This window comes from Drosophila bipectinata, chromosome XL (assembly GCF_030179905.1).
Source record: "Drosophila bipectinata strain 14024-0381.07 chromosome XL, DbipHiC1v2, whole genome shotgun sequence".
Lineage (NCBI taxonomy): Eukaryota > Metazoa > Arthropoda > Insecta > Diptera > Drosophilidae > Drosophila > Drosophila bipectinata.
Window position 1 is genome coordinate 19,987,006 of NC_091734.1, and position 15,767 is coordinate 20,002,772.

Here is a 15,767-nt window from a genome sequence, read left to right on the forward strand (position 1 = left end):
TTGAGAGGTAAATCTTTTCTGGGTATTAATGGATTCCATTTTCCAAACAGGGTGCCGTTTATGCTTCAAAGCCTTGCAGTCATGCTTTAGGATTTTCGTAAGATTCAATTTATGGTGCGCGTGTATTGATTTTCGCGTGAAAATGCACAGCGAGAGTGACCGCCTGTCTTAGACAAAGAGCGGAGCGAAAGCTTGCTGGCCGACCTAAGATATAGTATAGTCAGCTTGCGACCAACAAAGCGTAAAAAACTAATAAATAAACTTATTCTAAAGCATAAGTTAAATTAAATAATTATATATAGTGTCTTCCCACGCACGCTAAGGCATTAGAGTTCTGCAGGAATACATTCTTATTGCCTCAGCCATAGAATAAATCCGAATGGAATAGAATGAATGAGTGTAAGAGACACAACGAATTGAGTGAGAGGGAGTGAGAGAGTGAGAGAGCATTCTAACTCATGGGCATTTTCTTTTGTTGAGCAAAACGCTTCTTTAATACTTCTTTAATAATGAGGAAATTGACCGAAAGGTGAATTATGATGAAAGTGTTTTTTTACTTATGGTTTTTAACTAATATTATTATTTTCTTAGTGTTTTTTGAATTAGGGAATTGACCGAAAGGTGAATTATAATGAAAGTTTGCTTTGCTTATATTTATTGTTCACTATATACTTATATTAAAAACTAGAAAGATGATCGGGAGATAAATTCGGCAAAGACTCTGCAGTCGCGGCGGACGAAGCTGACGAAACTTGTTGACGAGAGAGTGTGTCTCCTGGAGATGTACTCCCGTAATATCGATACTCGCGTGAGTTATCGAGTTTTGTCGATAGCGAGAACTGAAAGGGGTTGCCACAGTACCCCCCTCCTAGAGTTCCAGTTGGGAGAGATACTTTGCTGGGAATCTGATTTGTCGTCCTGATCTTGACACTTTCTCGAGTGTCTGAGCAGTTGGGGCTGTCGTCTGCTCCTGTGTTGGAGGCGGTACGTCTTTGAAGATGTAAGCTGGTTTAAGTCGATCGATGGAAACCTTGTTGTCCTTTGTGTGGCCCTTGAGTGTAAAATATTTGTCGTGTTTTGTTACCACTTCGAAAGGACCCTCGTAGTTTGCTTCCAACAGGGTTTTCACTCGATCCACTCGAACGAAGACGTGGGTACAAAGGTTTAGGTCCGGGTGCACAAATTCTTGCGGTGTATGATGGTGCACTGGCTTAGTGGTTGGCAGTTGAGACATGGTTTTTTGAAGAGCCTCGGTGAACTCGGACTCAGTGTGTTTTTGTGTGCTCGGTGCAAAAAATCCGCCTGGCACCCGTAGTGTGGTGCCATAAACCATTTCCGCAGGACTCAGCCCGATGTCGCTTTTGATTGTTGTGCGTAGGCCGAGTAGGATTAGATGCAGGGAACTGCTCCAGTTGATTGGATCGATGCATTTTAAAGCAGCTTTTAACGTTCTGTGCCAGCGTTCGATCATGCCATTGGCTTGTGGGTGGTACGCCGTCGTCCGTAGATGTTTAAAACCACAAATTTTGGAAAGCTCTTGGAATAATGTAGACTCGAATTGTCGACCCAGATCGGTTGTGATGTGAAGAGGAATACCGTACTGAGCGAACCAGCCCGATATCAGTGCGTTGGCTACAGATTGTGCTGTGATGTCTACTAAAGGAATTGCTGCGGGCCATCTTGAGAATCGATCGATACACGTGAGGCAGTATCGGTATCCGTTCGATGAAGGCAACGGGCCGACTATGTCGATATTTATGTGTTCGAAACGGGCGTCGCTGGCGGTGTACTCTCCTAGTGGCGATCTGGTGTGACGTTGGATTTTGGCCTTCTGGCACGGGATGCAAGAGCGTACGATTTTAGCGACATCCTTCGCCATGCGGGGCCAAATGTAGTGTTTTCCGACCAACTTGTTTGTTGCCTTAACTCCCGGATGGCTCAGCGAATGTAGGGCCTCAACCACGGTTTGGCGTAGGCATTTGGGCACAAACGGACGTGTATGGTTATTGGCGACGTGGCAGTACAATTGCTTGTTTGAGCCTGCAAGCGGCAATTTTGTCAGTGAGATGGGTTTTTCGGCGTCAGACTTGAGTAGCGATTGTAGTTCCGCATCGTTTTCCTGTTCCAGTGCCATCTCGTCGAAGTTTATGTGTTTGATGGCATCTATGCGTGAGAGAAGATCAGCCACGTTGTTTTCTTCTCCAGAGATGTGCCGGATATCGGTGCTGAATTGGCTGATAAAATCCAGTTGTCGATCGCGTCGAGGTGATGCTTTCTCGCTGTTTTGACTGAAGGCGTACATAAGCGGTTTGTGGTCGGTGAAAATTACGAAATTCCTGCCCTCCAGTGCGTACTTGAAGTGCAAAATGGCCTGATAGATGGCAGTCAGCTCTCTATCGTAGGTGCTGTACTTCTTTTTCGTCGTTGTGAATTTCCTGGAGAAGAATCCCAGTTGTTGTGTCTGCCCGTTGATGATCTGATGTACTACGGCACCCATAGCGTCGTCGGATGCGTCGGTGGTTAGAGTTAATTGTGAGTTTGCTCCCATGTAGTTCAACAACGTAGCGTTTGCAAGCTCGTTCTTGCAGGCGGTGAATGCGTAGTCGGCTTCTGTAGACCAAAGTATCGGGGTTTTGTCGTTCTTTTTATTGCCTTGGATCAGCGTCTGGAGTGTGTGCTGGTTCTCGGCTGCTCGTGGGATAAACGGCCTATAGAAATTAATCATACCCAGAAACTTTTTTAGATCTTTAGCGATAAGCGGTTTTTTAAAATGCCGTATGGCTTCCACTTTGGCTTCGGATGGTTTTAAGCCGTGCTGACTGATGTCGTGTCCCAGGAATGTAAGTTGTGTCTTACCGAATTGGCACTTCTCAAAGTTTACGGTGAGATGTGCCTTCCGAAGGCGGTCGAGGATTGTGCGGAGGTGCGTCTCGTGCTGCGCCTCGGATTCTGAAGCGATGAGAATGTCGTCGATGTAAGCAAAAACGAAGTCGAGACCTTGTATGACGTTGTTTATGTGACGTTGAAAAGTTTGCGCTGCGTTGCGCAGACCGAACGTCATGAACAAAAATTCGAATAGCCCAAAAGGCGTGATAATTGCTGTTTTGGGAATATCTTGTGGTTCGACAGAAATTTGGTGATATGCTTTTTGCAGGTCGATTTTCGAAAATATCTTCTTACCGTATAAGATGCTCGTTACATCCAGTATGTACGGAATAGGATATCGATCCGGCACTGTTACGTTGTTCAGTGCTCGGTAGTCTCCGCACGGTCGCCACTCTCCATTTGCTTTCTTTACCAGGTGCAAAGGGCTGGACCAGTTGCTATTTGAGGGACGGCATATTCCTTTCTCGATGAGGTAGGAGAACTCGGATTGTGCAGCTTTGAGTTTGTCGGGCGCTAGTCGTCGGGCGCGGGCGTGAGTAGGCGGGCCGTTGGTCGAGATGAAGTGCGTTACTTCGGACGTTGCTGGCAGCCGGTTCGAGTTGATCGTTGCGAGATCGCGATATTCGTGAAGCAATGTAGCGTATTGGTTACTCGTGTCGTAGGATAAAACCGCGTTGATTTTACGTTGGGGCGCGTGACATTTTGATTCCAGCAGCGTAGCCCGATCGATAAGTTTGCGTCGTTTCATATCGACGAGTAAGTCGAAATGTTGAAGAAAGTCGGATCCGATGATAGCGCAGTTGACGTCAGCTATCACGAAAGTCCACACGAAGTTTCTTCGCAATCCCAGTGACAATGCTATGCGTTTTTCTCCATAGGTTTGTATTTTCGTGCCATTGGCGGCGAAAAGAAGCTTTGGAGTGTGCATAGTTTTTGCGTTTTTGCAGGGTGGCATCACTGAAATGTCGGCGCCGGTATCGATGAGAAACTGTGTTTTGGAGAAATTGTCGTTGATGGCGAGGCGGGCAATTGTGTTGTGGTCTTCTTCGAATTTGTCCGCCGAATCCGAAGATTGATTTAGTTTTTTGGTTCGGATGCAAAAGAGCATGGTTGGCGACATTTCTTGGCGGCGTTACCAAATTTGCTGTGGTACCAACACATGGGTCCGGTTATGACGCTGTTGCGATCCGTTCGTAAGCTGTTCTTGCGAGAACGGTTTCTGAAGAGCGCGTTGATTTGTTGTTCGATGCGGTCTAGACGATCGTCGGAAACGGCGCTGCTGGTTGGCGCCGACTTGGCGTCGACGGTGCGTACCTGATGAAAATCACCGACTTCCATCACTTTATCACAGCCAACTTAGCTATGTTTGCTAGGCTGGCGTCCGATGCTTGCAAGATCGCTTGCACTTGTGTTGGTAAGCGCTGCAGCCACAGTGCTTTCAAGAAAGATTCTTGAACTTTGTTAGCGGCGAGTGCGTTTAACTCGTTGAGCAGTTGCGTGTGGCGCTTGTCACCAAGGTCGGTCTCCGATATTAACTTCTGGATTTTCTTTTGTTCGCTTTCGCAGAAGCGTTCCAGAATGCACGATTTCAAATTTTCGTACTTGCCTGTGCGTGGTAGGTTGACGATGGCGTCGGCAATTCGGGCCAACACCGGTGCTTCGATTGACGCCAGGATTGTGTTAAATTTCGTTTCGTCCGAGGTTATTCCCGCCAGAACAAATTGGGCTTCGATTTGCGATAGCCATAATTCTGGGTGTTCGGGCCAAAACGGCGGTATTTTCACAGCTACACGGTTGATAACTCCATCAACACCGTGAGTAACGTTATTGTGAAAAACCTCGGCGTCGTCTTGTGGGGCGTCGTTGTTTGCCATTGTAAGCACCAGTACTCGCGTGTACATAGTGATCACGTCGGGGTCACCAATTTGCTTTGCTTATATTTATTGTTCACTATATACTTATATTAAAAACTAGAAAGATGATCGGGAGATAAATTCGGCAAAGACTCTGCAGTCGCGGCGGACGAAGCTGACGAAACTTGTTGACGAGAGAGTGTGTCTCCTGGAGATGTACTCCCGTAATATCGATACTCGCGTGAGTTATCGAGTTTTGTCGATAGCGAGAACTGAAAGGGGTTGCCACAAAAGTATTTTTACTTATGTCTTTTAACTTTTGTTATTATTTTCTGTTTAGTTTTCCTTAGTTTTTCCAAATTAAATTATTTTACAACATTTTTTTAGCGGCAAAATTGTGCTGAAAAATTATTTATTAATAAATATTGAAAATATTTTTACATTCTTCTAAGAAAAATATGTAAAATAAAATATACAACATATATAGAATATTTCTGAAAAAAACAATGACCTGCTTTCACTTTTGAATTATTTTATTATCAGCGTCTAAAAAAACAGGCAAATATTCATAGTTGTATCGTACATTCTAGAATGCATTCGAAACAATTCGAATACGAACTTTAACTCACTCAATTCGGTTTTCATCCCCCGAATGTTGTGCGAGTGAGACCTATACAGTCGCACTCACTCATTTATTAGTTTTCGTCTCAGCATTCTATCTCACTCAATTCATTTTCAAGGTTGTGCATTTGAATGTCGTTTTTTAGCTATTCATGCAGACCTCTATAAGGCATGCGGCTCGCCACCTCGTCTACTGCCGCCAAAAGTAATCATATGCTATGATCATATGAGTTGCTACAAAATAGCTAGCGGGTCAACTTTGTAAATAAAATTTTACAATTTTTTTTACAGAAAATTTAAAATCTGTTAAAAATTACCGCGTTTAGAATTTTTTAGAGCAAAATAAGTCCCGAAAAACGTTTTTCTAAATAAATCAAGATTTTGAGGGTGTTCTAAAGTATATATATTCTTTATCAGGATCACCTCCTGAGTTGATATAAGCATGTCCGCCTGTCCGTCTGTCTGTCTGTCTGGAAATGTTGTAACTTTGTTGTTTTTTAAGTTGGAGAGCTCTGATTTTGCAATTGTTGGGGAAGGCGCAATTGATTGGCTTCGAACGGAAGCTGATGTTTACTTTAAGTTTTCAAACTTAAAGTAAGGCTACCTAAGTATCTGTTGAGAGAGCATTTTTAATTTATCAATCAATTAATTTATTCTTTGCATTTTATTCTAAATAAAATGTGCACATTGTACCATCATAAAAAAACAAATTCAAAAGAAAGTAAGTCCCCAGCTCTAAAAACTCTCTCTCTATTGTGTATATTTTTTTCGGTTTTTCTTATTAACTGAAAATAAGGAAAAAAAGGTTACCATTTATTTGCAAGCTATGCTGAAAACCCATCGGTAGAAACCCAAGGCATCAACTTTACTAGACACAGAAACCTGAGACTTCAACTTTAACAGCTGCATCTGGCGAACCTGCGAGCTAGAGTCGATCAGCTTTCCAAGGCATTACACCACCGGATAGGATTGTTAGCTAGAGAATCGGCGCGAAATGAGAAAATGGAATGAGAACTCGCGGGCGATGAGGGCTGCCATTGGATGCCAGCGGAAACGGCGCCACTAAAATGCAGCAGGCTACGATGCATGCGTCCACACGTAAGGTAGCTTGACGAATTTCAATCCCGGGATAGGTTACCTTATTGTTATGGTCTTACGATATAACTTCAACCTTCTTACTTTGCCTTACCAATCCTCAGGTGACAAATTTAAACATCTGGGGCAGGAGTTGATTATTTGCGAATGACTCTCACAGACCATGCTGTACAGACCGACTGTCGAGAAATTAGTAACCACAAATGCAGTTTGTGGTGGTCGGGAAATCTATGCTGTCCATGCTGTCTCAGCTCGAGGAAGACTGCCAAAAATTCAAAATCAGCCTAAATTTTCTTGCACTTGCACTGCATGCAAAATCCACCAGCACATGCAACAGCACATGTATTATGCAGCTGGCAATCAGCTTAGTTTTACCCATGCTACCTAGAGACCTTTTTTGCGAATATGCGCATCAAATTTGTCCGAAAGCTCACGAACGTCCCGTGGTCGAAGCGGCAGTGGCGTCAAACCCTAGAAAGTAGGGTTTGATCGCTTCTGAACTACACAACATCAGAGTCAGCCAGCTCCTTGTACGTTCTTCAATTCGCCAAGCCGCACATTCATCATAGTCTCCAGAAATGTCTCCACCTCTTCAAGGAGAACACAATCCTTGGAGATTCTCAAAAAGGAGAACAGCACTTAAGCACATTCAACAAACTATTTTCCCGCGTAAAATCTCGTCGGGGTTCACCAAATGTTAAGCTACCGACCGTTTTCGGGTAGGTGCAATTAGTGTTCAGAATTTCCTTTTTAATTAATAAAAATTCTGTTCGATTTTGATATGGGGAGTGAATTTATTGAATCTGATTTTATTTTGAAGTTCTGGGAGATAAATGAAAATTATAGTCTGAAGGGTTGAAGACCAAGCGGCAAAGTAACAATGGTTCAACGCTTGATGCTGCGGAGCGACTGTGAGATACCGCTAGAGTGCAAGACAACGCATGGTCGAATGGAGGGGAGCAGGCATCACAAAAATAAGAAATTATTATTATTATTTTTTTTTTTTCTTTTACCGGTCTTTCAGAATTTGGAAATGGCTTGTGCATCAATAAAAGCATCAGCTAGCATTCCTGTATTCATCATAAAGCTTAGAGGCCCAGACGACCGAGGGGCGCTCAAGAAACGATTTGTTAGAATATATTAAGCTATTTGTAATTTATTAAGCTAGGAGGAGTTAGTAAGGAAATTTAAAATTCTATATATTACATTTGAGGGACAGGAAAGAGATGTTATAGAGTAGAGACCATTGTAGTTCAAACATAATACCCTAAAAGGTGGATGCAGTGGATATGTCGAACTACAACGGCTACAACGGTCCTTTCTATGCGGTCCTGATGTACTCCATATTGAGGACTCCAGACACATGAACCGTACTCCAGTATAGGACGGACCAAAGAAATGAATAATGTTTTGGTTATATAGGGGTCATTAAATCCTTTTGACCACCTTTTAATAAAACCAAGGACTCCTTTAATTAACCATTAAGGAAATATGGTCGGCAAATTTAAGTTTGATGTCTAATAGGATGCCGAGATCATTAACCTGGGTTAATTTTTCTAAGGCAATCCCATTAATAGAATAAGTAGCTTGCAGAGTGCAAGAACGATAAAAAGACATATGCTTGCATTTTGATCCATTAAGTATTAAATCATTAGCTAAACACCATTCTTGAAAGTTATCAAGGTCAGACTGAAGACTGCATTGGGCAGAGCTTTGAAGACAAAGCTTTACATCATCTGCATACATAAGAACTAGAGAGTTCGTTAAAGCAGGGGGCAAGTCATTTATAAAAAGCGTGAATAATAGCGGGCCAAGATGACTTCCTTGAGGGACGCCAGATGTAGCACGGACCAGACGGGACTGTATGTTCTTAAATAAGACTCTTTGTGTCCTTCCATCTAAATAGCTGCAGATCCACGATAAGAGGTCTATAGGAAAACCCAGCATATTCAGTTTACTCAACAGGAGTGAGTGATTAACTGAATCAAATGCTTTGCTGAAGTCTGTGTAAATTATATCGGTTTGATATCCCTTACAAAAGCCATCTATGACAAAGGATGTCAACTCCAGTAAATTTGTGATGGTGGAGCGACGCTTAATAAAGCCATGCTGACAGGGAGAGATGATCGAAAAGCATAGGTGTTGCAAGTGAGGGGTAATTAATTTTTCAAATAACTTTGGAATTGCCGACAACTTAGAGATGCCTCTGTAGTTGGCAGCCTCGGACTTTTTCCCTTATTTATGTAAGGGAATTATGAAAGATTCCTTCCACTTAAGGGGAAAAATCAAGGTTTCCAAAGATAAGTTGAAATGTCTAAGAACAGAGGCACAGAGCCCTGGCACAGTATTTTAGCACACAGCCTGGTACTCCATCAGGGCCTGGCGAATAAATGGGTTTGACCCTTAAAAGACCAGATAATAAGTTGTTCTCAGAAAAAAACGGACAGAAAATAAGATTTGCTGCTTGAATGTTATATGCGTAAGGCTGATCAGTCAATTTTGGAGGAGAATAAGTTGTTTGAAAAAATTCTGCGAATAGATCGGCAATGGCCTGATCAGAAGTCGCAGAAGAATTTTCAAACGTAAGCAGGGGTGAAAAAGATACGTGTTTACGCTTAGTGTTTAGAAAATTATAAAACTGCTTTGGATCCTGAGTAAATTGTTTCCGGCAGCGGTCAATATAATTCCTATAACATTCTGCGTTATGCACGGTAAAATTCGACCGAGCTAGTAGGTATCTTGCGAAATCAACACTACAGCAGGTTTTTTTATATTTAAGTAAAAGCTTATGTTTTTTATTTTTTAGGTTGTTGAAGCGGACGGATATTTCCAAGGCACACATGAGTCAAAAAATGTATTTAAAGTAAAATAAAATTTTTCTAAAGTGACATAAAGATCAGTGCACGCCAGAATATCAGACCAGTCAAATGTCTCGATAAGGCTATTAAGTTTGAGAAAATCAGCTTTACGGAAACAGCGAATCTTATTTACCACGCGTAGAGACATCTGATCGATACCAGGAGTGGTTTCAATTGAGACCTCCAGCATTGGGTGATATGGATCCTCTGGGGTTGAAAGGGGAAAAGCTCTGGAGAGAGGAGTACCATCCGGATCAGATACAAAACATAAGTCTAAAAGCCGACCTAGCGTATTTCTAACATGGTTTCTGACCTAGGGACATGTCAAACATGCCCGCGGTGAAGTCATGGCAAGTCATAAGTGACAAAGATGGTGAGTTATCGACGTTGGACCACTTTAATTCTGGGATATTAAAGTCGCCCACCGCTACGAGTTGGTCACGAGCCGTCATAAGATTAGAGACGTATCGAATAGCGGACAAATGCTGCCAATATGTGGGCGGTTCAGACATAGGAGGTATATTTGTACATTTAATGTATAAAGCTTTCACGGACATAGTGATTTTATCGCAAATAAATTCTATGTCACCAAACTCTTGGGATTTCACCTCTTCAGAAGCAAGAGTAGAGTCTACCGAAATGAGGACTCCACCTCCTCTTCGCTGAGATCAATCCTGTCTAAAAGTGGTGTACTTACTTGGAAAAACTTTGGAGCTAAATATCTCCGGATTTAACCATGTTTCTGTAAATGCTATTATATGGGATGCAAAGAAAGAACTATCAGAATATAGCTTGGGGAGTTTGCTACGTAGCCCCCTAGTATTCTAGGGGTTAGTGAAGATACTAGTTTTTTGGGTTAGTGGGCAAAGAAGAAGTGGATGGTTGGTCGGTGGTTCCGATATGGGGAAGTTTCACTCCCACTGGTTTTAAAACTTTTTGCTTTGCAGTGCTAGGCCTATGTTCTTGGACGAAGATGTTCTCTGGCCAAAAACTGGGAGAACAAATCGCCTTATACATACATCGGCGGGGGCACCCGAATCTTGAAAGATGACGTGCGCCTTAAATATGTATATTTAAATTTTTGTATGTCCTTTTTGTAAGCCAAGATATCAATCTCAGAAGTATCAGGGGCAAGCCGAGAAACAAATATATGTTTCGATGGAGGGATCACCTGTAAGGGTTTTGGTGTCGCAGGTACGAGAACTGCAGCATCAGTCGGTGCCGGTGGTCCAGACTGTGAAATACCCTTTTGGGTGACTCTAATGGGGGTTTCGTTCCCTAGGACCTGTGGCATCACTTGAAGGGATGCCATGGCGGACATATTAGACAATTGCTCATTATCCCTGAGAAATTCGGACGAATTTTTCTCAGTTCTAGCCCTTGGGGTGGCCAGAGATAAAAGCGGCTGCCTTAATGTCGGCTGAGCAGGCTGAGGCGGATCCGAAACAGCGGATTTCTTACGCTTAGGGGACTCATTTAGCAGCTGAAGGTCACTAAACGGAGTGTCAAGCGCACAGAGCTGGTCATTGATTTTACGAAAACCAGTGATCAACTCTTTAAATCCATTTTTGGTCTGTCTCATGAACGACCTCATTTCGCCTTGCACGGCACGACAATTTTCACAACAATAATGTATCCCAGACCTACGGGAAATGGCATCCGAAACTGATGCAGTGAACCCGGCATACTTGGCGTGTACGACGTTCTCACAAAGCCAGCAATGGATAGCAGGCTGGGATGATGAAATTGGCTTGTTACAAGACTTAATAGCACAGACAAATTAAATTCCATAATTTTTAATAAATAAAACAAAATTTATATATAACAAGAAAGGAAAGCTAACTTCGGGCGGAGCCGAAGTTTACATACCCTTGCAGTTAAACCCGGATATAAATCGCAAACATCGGATATAGTTGGCTGATCCTTATGATTACATCATAATAAAACTAATTAACTAAAATAAAAAATCTAAAAAAAGTCCCAAACTTCTTTTTTCAAAAATACGAAAGTTGATATTTCTACCAAGTACCATTTCCGATCGTTCAGTTATATGGCAGCTATAGGATATAGTCGGCCGATCCTAATGAAATTTGGTAGGTTGGATCAACTGGCCAAAAATAGAATCTGTATTAAGTTTGAGCTTTTTACCTTCAAAAACACGAAAGTTGGGTCATTTCCGATCGTTCAGTTATATGGCAGCTATAAGATATAGTCGGCCGATCCTTATGAAATTTGGCATGTCGTAATGGTTTGCCAAAAATAGCTCTCGTGTCAAATTTGATCTCTCTAACTCTAAAAACACCGAAGTTATACTATTTCCGATCAATCGGTTATATGGCAGCTATAGGATATAGTCGGCCGATCCGACTTATATACTGCGTGCAAAGGAAAGAAGGGTGTGTGCAAAGTTTCAAGTCGATAGCTTTAAAACTGAGAGACTAGTTTGCGTAGAAACAGACAGACAGACAGACGGACAGACGGACAGACGGACAGACGGACAGACGGACATGCTCATATCAACTCAGGAGGTGATCCTGATCAAGAATATATATACTTTATAGGGTCGGAGATGTCTCCTTCACGTCGTTGCACACTTTTGGACAAAATTATAATACCCTCTGCAAGGGTATAAAAAGTTAAAAAACACTATACTTTGAACCACTGTGTCAAATAGGAAGCCGAAGCGGGAGCTTTGGAGAGTGCAAAGGAGAAATGCAGAAATACAGATAAGACGGGGAAGAAGCAGAGCTGAGCTATGCTTGGAATAGAATTTAGACAAATTATTAATTCGACTAAAGATTGTTAAGATTCACAATTAGAGGTGGGCGCGGGCCTGTATTTTGGGGCCCGGGCCCGCACGAAACAAAATCTTTTTTGAGAGGCCTGGCCCGGCCGAACACGAAACTTTTTCATCAAGGCCCGGGCCCGGCCCGGCCCGTCACGAAACTTATTTAAACATATTTCAAAATTTAAAAGACATGTTATTTATGTATACATATATGTAATGAGTTCATATTTATTAATCCTAATTCATGTTTTTATTTTATTTTTCAAAGTTTATGAATTTTAAATAGGACGCCAAATTTTAAATAGTGGTGTGCAAACAAGTAAAATATTGTTTAAGCAAATCGATAGTAACATCGATAAGCAATTAAAATACGATAAATGGCGGTTGTAATTCGAGAATAAAAAAAAATAGCGCGGTCAAATCAAAATTGTTTTAAGGCCTATTTCGGGTTTTTACGGGCCGGGCCGTTTTGCAAAGGCCCGGGCCCGCACGAAGCCCGCACGAATCTTAATTTTAAGGCCTGGGCCCGCTCCGGGCCCGCGGGACACGAAAAAAAGCCCGGCCCGTGCCCACCTCTATTCACAATATATTTAAATCACAAGTATGTAAACACCGGTTTACCAATATTTATCATAAACGCAGTGCGCACAAAAAAACACGACCGTTCGCTTAAGAGAAAGAGAGGGAAGCCGGTTATTGCCGGACATTTTTTTCAGCGGCTCACAATAATTTTTTGTTTTTTTTTTATTATGATAGACATACGAGTACATACGTTCCACTTTCAAGTGTATTCGCCCGCGCATTAACATTAATATTTGTTTGTGTTTATTTGTTCCAAAACTTGGCTTACGCTTCTGACAGGCTTTAAGGCTGATAAATAATACCAAAAAATTTACTTTGAGGGATCTTAATTTTGGTTTTAAATTTGAGCGATCAGAACTATTACTGCTTTAGAAGCCGTTTGTTCTTTGGAAATCCTCGAGGAAAATTTTGATGTCGTATATTAGGTTTGCACGTCTCTTCAGGGTTGTTTGAGTGTTTTCACTAGTTTAATTGGATTTCTTACACTTGCTTTACTTGCTTTTTTTTTTTAAATACATTTTATCACTATAAATGTTCAACCTTTTTACCAAAAAATATAATGAGTCAATTCTCAACCTTTTTTTTACCAAGAGATATAACGAGTCAATTCTATTTAGCGTCTAAAATTTCAAGCTTAAATTTTATTGAGAGTTTTTTTAATAGATTTTCTTATCTTATTAAAATTACCATTTGCCATGTTTTAAAATATTTTAAATTCAAAAACAAAATAAATATTATTAAATTTTTGTTTATTGTGATACATGGAAGCTGTAAGATATAGTTCTTTTTAGAATTATACGCGTGCGTAAGGCCTGTAACACGAGCCAAGAGACTGATCGACTATCCAAGCATAAATTGTTTATGGAATTCCAGCTGGTTAACCTTTAACCGTGATGCACATTTTCTGACAAGATTATAATACCCTGCAAAAGAAGTAAATAAAATATGTGCAAGTTATTGTTTTAGAATAATTATATTAAATAACATACACATTACCTATGGTAATATATTCTATTTTGATTATTTGGAATGCATACAAAGAAACACTAATAAATTCAATGTTTTGAATTTCAATACTATTTTTTCTATGTGTCGGGTCAAGCAGCAAGCAACTAATTTAAACACAACAATTAATAAGTAACTGATGTTTTTCTGGTCGCAAGCTGACTCTCTTTCGGCCGCTCGGCTTTGCTACTTCGGCGCTTATGGTTAGCGAGCATTCCGCTCAGCCTATTCTGCAAGGTTGGCGCCACTCTCGTTCGTACTTTTACTGCGCTCGCATCCTAAATTGGATTTCAAATATTGTACATAAATCCTAATTTCATATGCGGCCCGAATAAAGTTTATAACGTTCAATTTAAATACAAAATCATTTTTTATTTACGGCATCGAAAACTCTCGATGACCAAACATTGGTGACCCCGACGTGATCGTTAATATATTTATATACACATAAACAAATTACTAAAACAAAAACAAAACAATTTTGTAAACAGTGTTATTTGAAATTATCATTATCGAATTATCATACGTGTCTAATAAGTTTATTTACAATAATAAACAAATTATAATATATTATTATATTATACATATATACAGGCATAAACATAACGTTAGTTCACAAGCACACATACATATTTACAATCCACAACGCAAGTACATTCGCCCGCGCATAGACTTCATACAAACATACGATCCACAACGCAAGTGCATTCGCTCGCACATAGACTTCTAGCTTCATACATATATACATTCCACAATTCCGCTACGGTTCTGAGCGCACAGTGGGACAGATCGTGTTCGCCGCGAGCAAATAAAATTTATTTCGGTTGTTCGGAACTCAATATAATAAATCATGAACTCCAGCGGCGCCGTCACAGGAGCACCCACTCCAACCCGGAGTGCAATTTTAAAGTGCAAGACCCTGGGTATTTTCCAGGACTTACAGAGGATCCAAGGAGCTCTTCAGCCTATTTCCAAGGTGGACGATGCGACATGGTCAGATAGCCACCATGTTCAGCGACTTCAAGGCCATCCACGGGGAGCTTGAGGATTTGGACATTTTGCAGATCAGCAGTGACCTTCGATGGACTGTTTCGGAGCTAGTAGCGACGATGCAGGCGGAAATTGAGCACGAGACGACCCTTCGCTCATCTCGAATTGCTGCCCACTCCACCCTTGCCAACGGAATGTCCACCATGCAGGCTGACCCAGGGTTAGGTCAAAGTTTTCAAGTGCTGCCTCCTTTGCCGCTCCCTACGTTCAGCGGTGGATACTCGGAATGGGCTGAATTTTACTCGATCTTCTCTACCATCGTCGGCAGCAATCCTCGTATTAGTAAGGTGGAAAAGTTGCAAAGGTTGCGATCTTGCCTTCGGGAGTCCGCTTTCGAAGCAGTGCGTTCCTTGGAAGTCTCCGACGAGAACTATGATGTTGCGCTGAATTTATTGGAGAAACGATTTAATAACCGTCGCTTTATATTTCAGGCACACGTGAACCAGATTCTGGGCCTCAGTCTGTTGGAAAGTGGCTCAATAGCAGCACTTCGAAGTCTTTCGGACAAATTTAATGCCCATATGCGAGCCTTAAAGAATTTGGGTACTTCAGTTCAGATCGCCAGCTGCATCATCGTCCAAGTTCTGCTTCAAAGGTTGGACCCAGCTACCCAGGCCAAGTGGGAGGAGAGTCAAAACTCCTCAGGTTCAGACGCCATCCCTACTTGGGAGTCGATGGCCGAATTTTTGGAGCAGCGGTGTAGGACGCTGGAGGCTATGGACGTGGCCATGGCTGCATACGCCCCGGACGCTCATGTGGGAAGGCGTCGAGGTGCAAATAATGGTAGATCATCCTTTATTGTTACTAATTCGCTTCCCTCTACCTGTGCTCTAGTCGGTGGATGGTCCCATATAATGTCTGCATGCCCCCGATTTCTATCAATGCCCCCTGAGATTCGCCTTGGTGAGGCCAGGCGACTCGGTCTTTGTCGGAAGTGTCTGCAAACGGGCCATCACATGCGTGAGTGCCTCGCTGCTAGTTGTCGCAGTTGTGGAAGGAGGCATCACAGCCTGCTGCATTTCCTGGAGC

The 15,767-nt window shown here is 41.9% G+C and overlaps 1 protein-coding gene across 2 annotated transcripts in view; it reads right to left on the reverse strand.

The window, feature by feature from the left end:
* The window catches only part of Lrp4 (LDL receptor related protein 4), a 323,222-nt gene that overhangs the window by 2,942 nt on the left and 304,513 nt on the right, over nucleotides 1-15,767 (reverse strand). The window contains exon 12 of one of the 2 annotated variants that reach the window (XM_070279918.1): nucleotides 13,303-13,606. The exons of the other annotated variant lie outside the window; for it this stretch is intronic. Within the exon in view, the coding sequence (XP_070136019.1) occupies nucleotides 13,568-13,606 (39 nt within the window). The 3' untranslated portion in view covers nucleotides 13,303-13,567. Of the gene's footprint in view, nucleotides 1-13,302; nucleotides 13,607-15,767 lie in introns of those variants that run through there. 2 annotated transcript variants of the gene reach the window in all.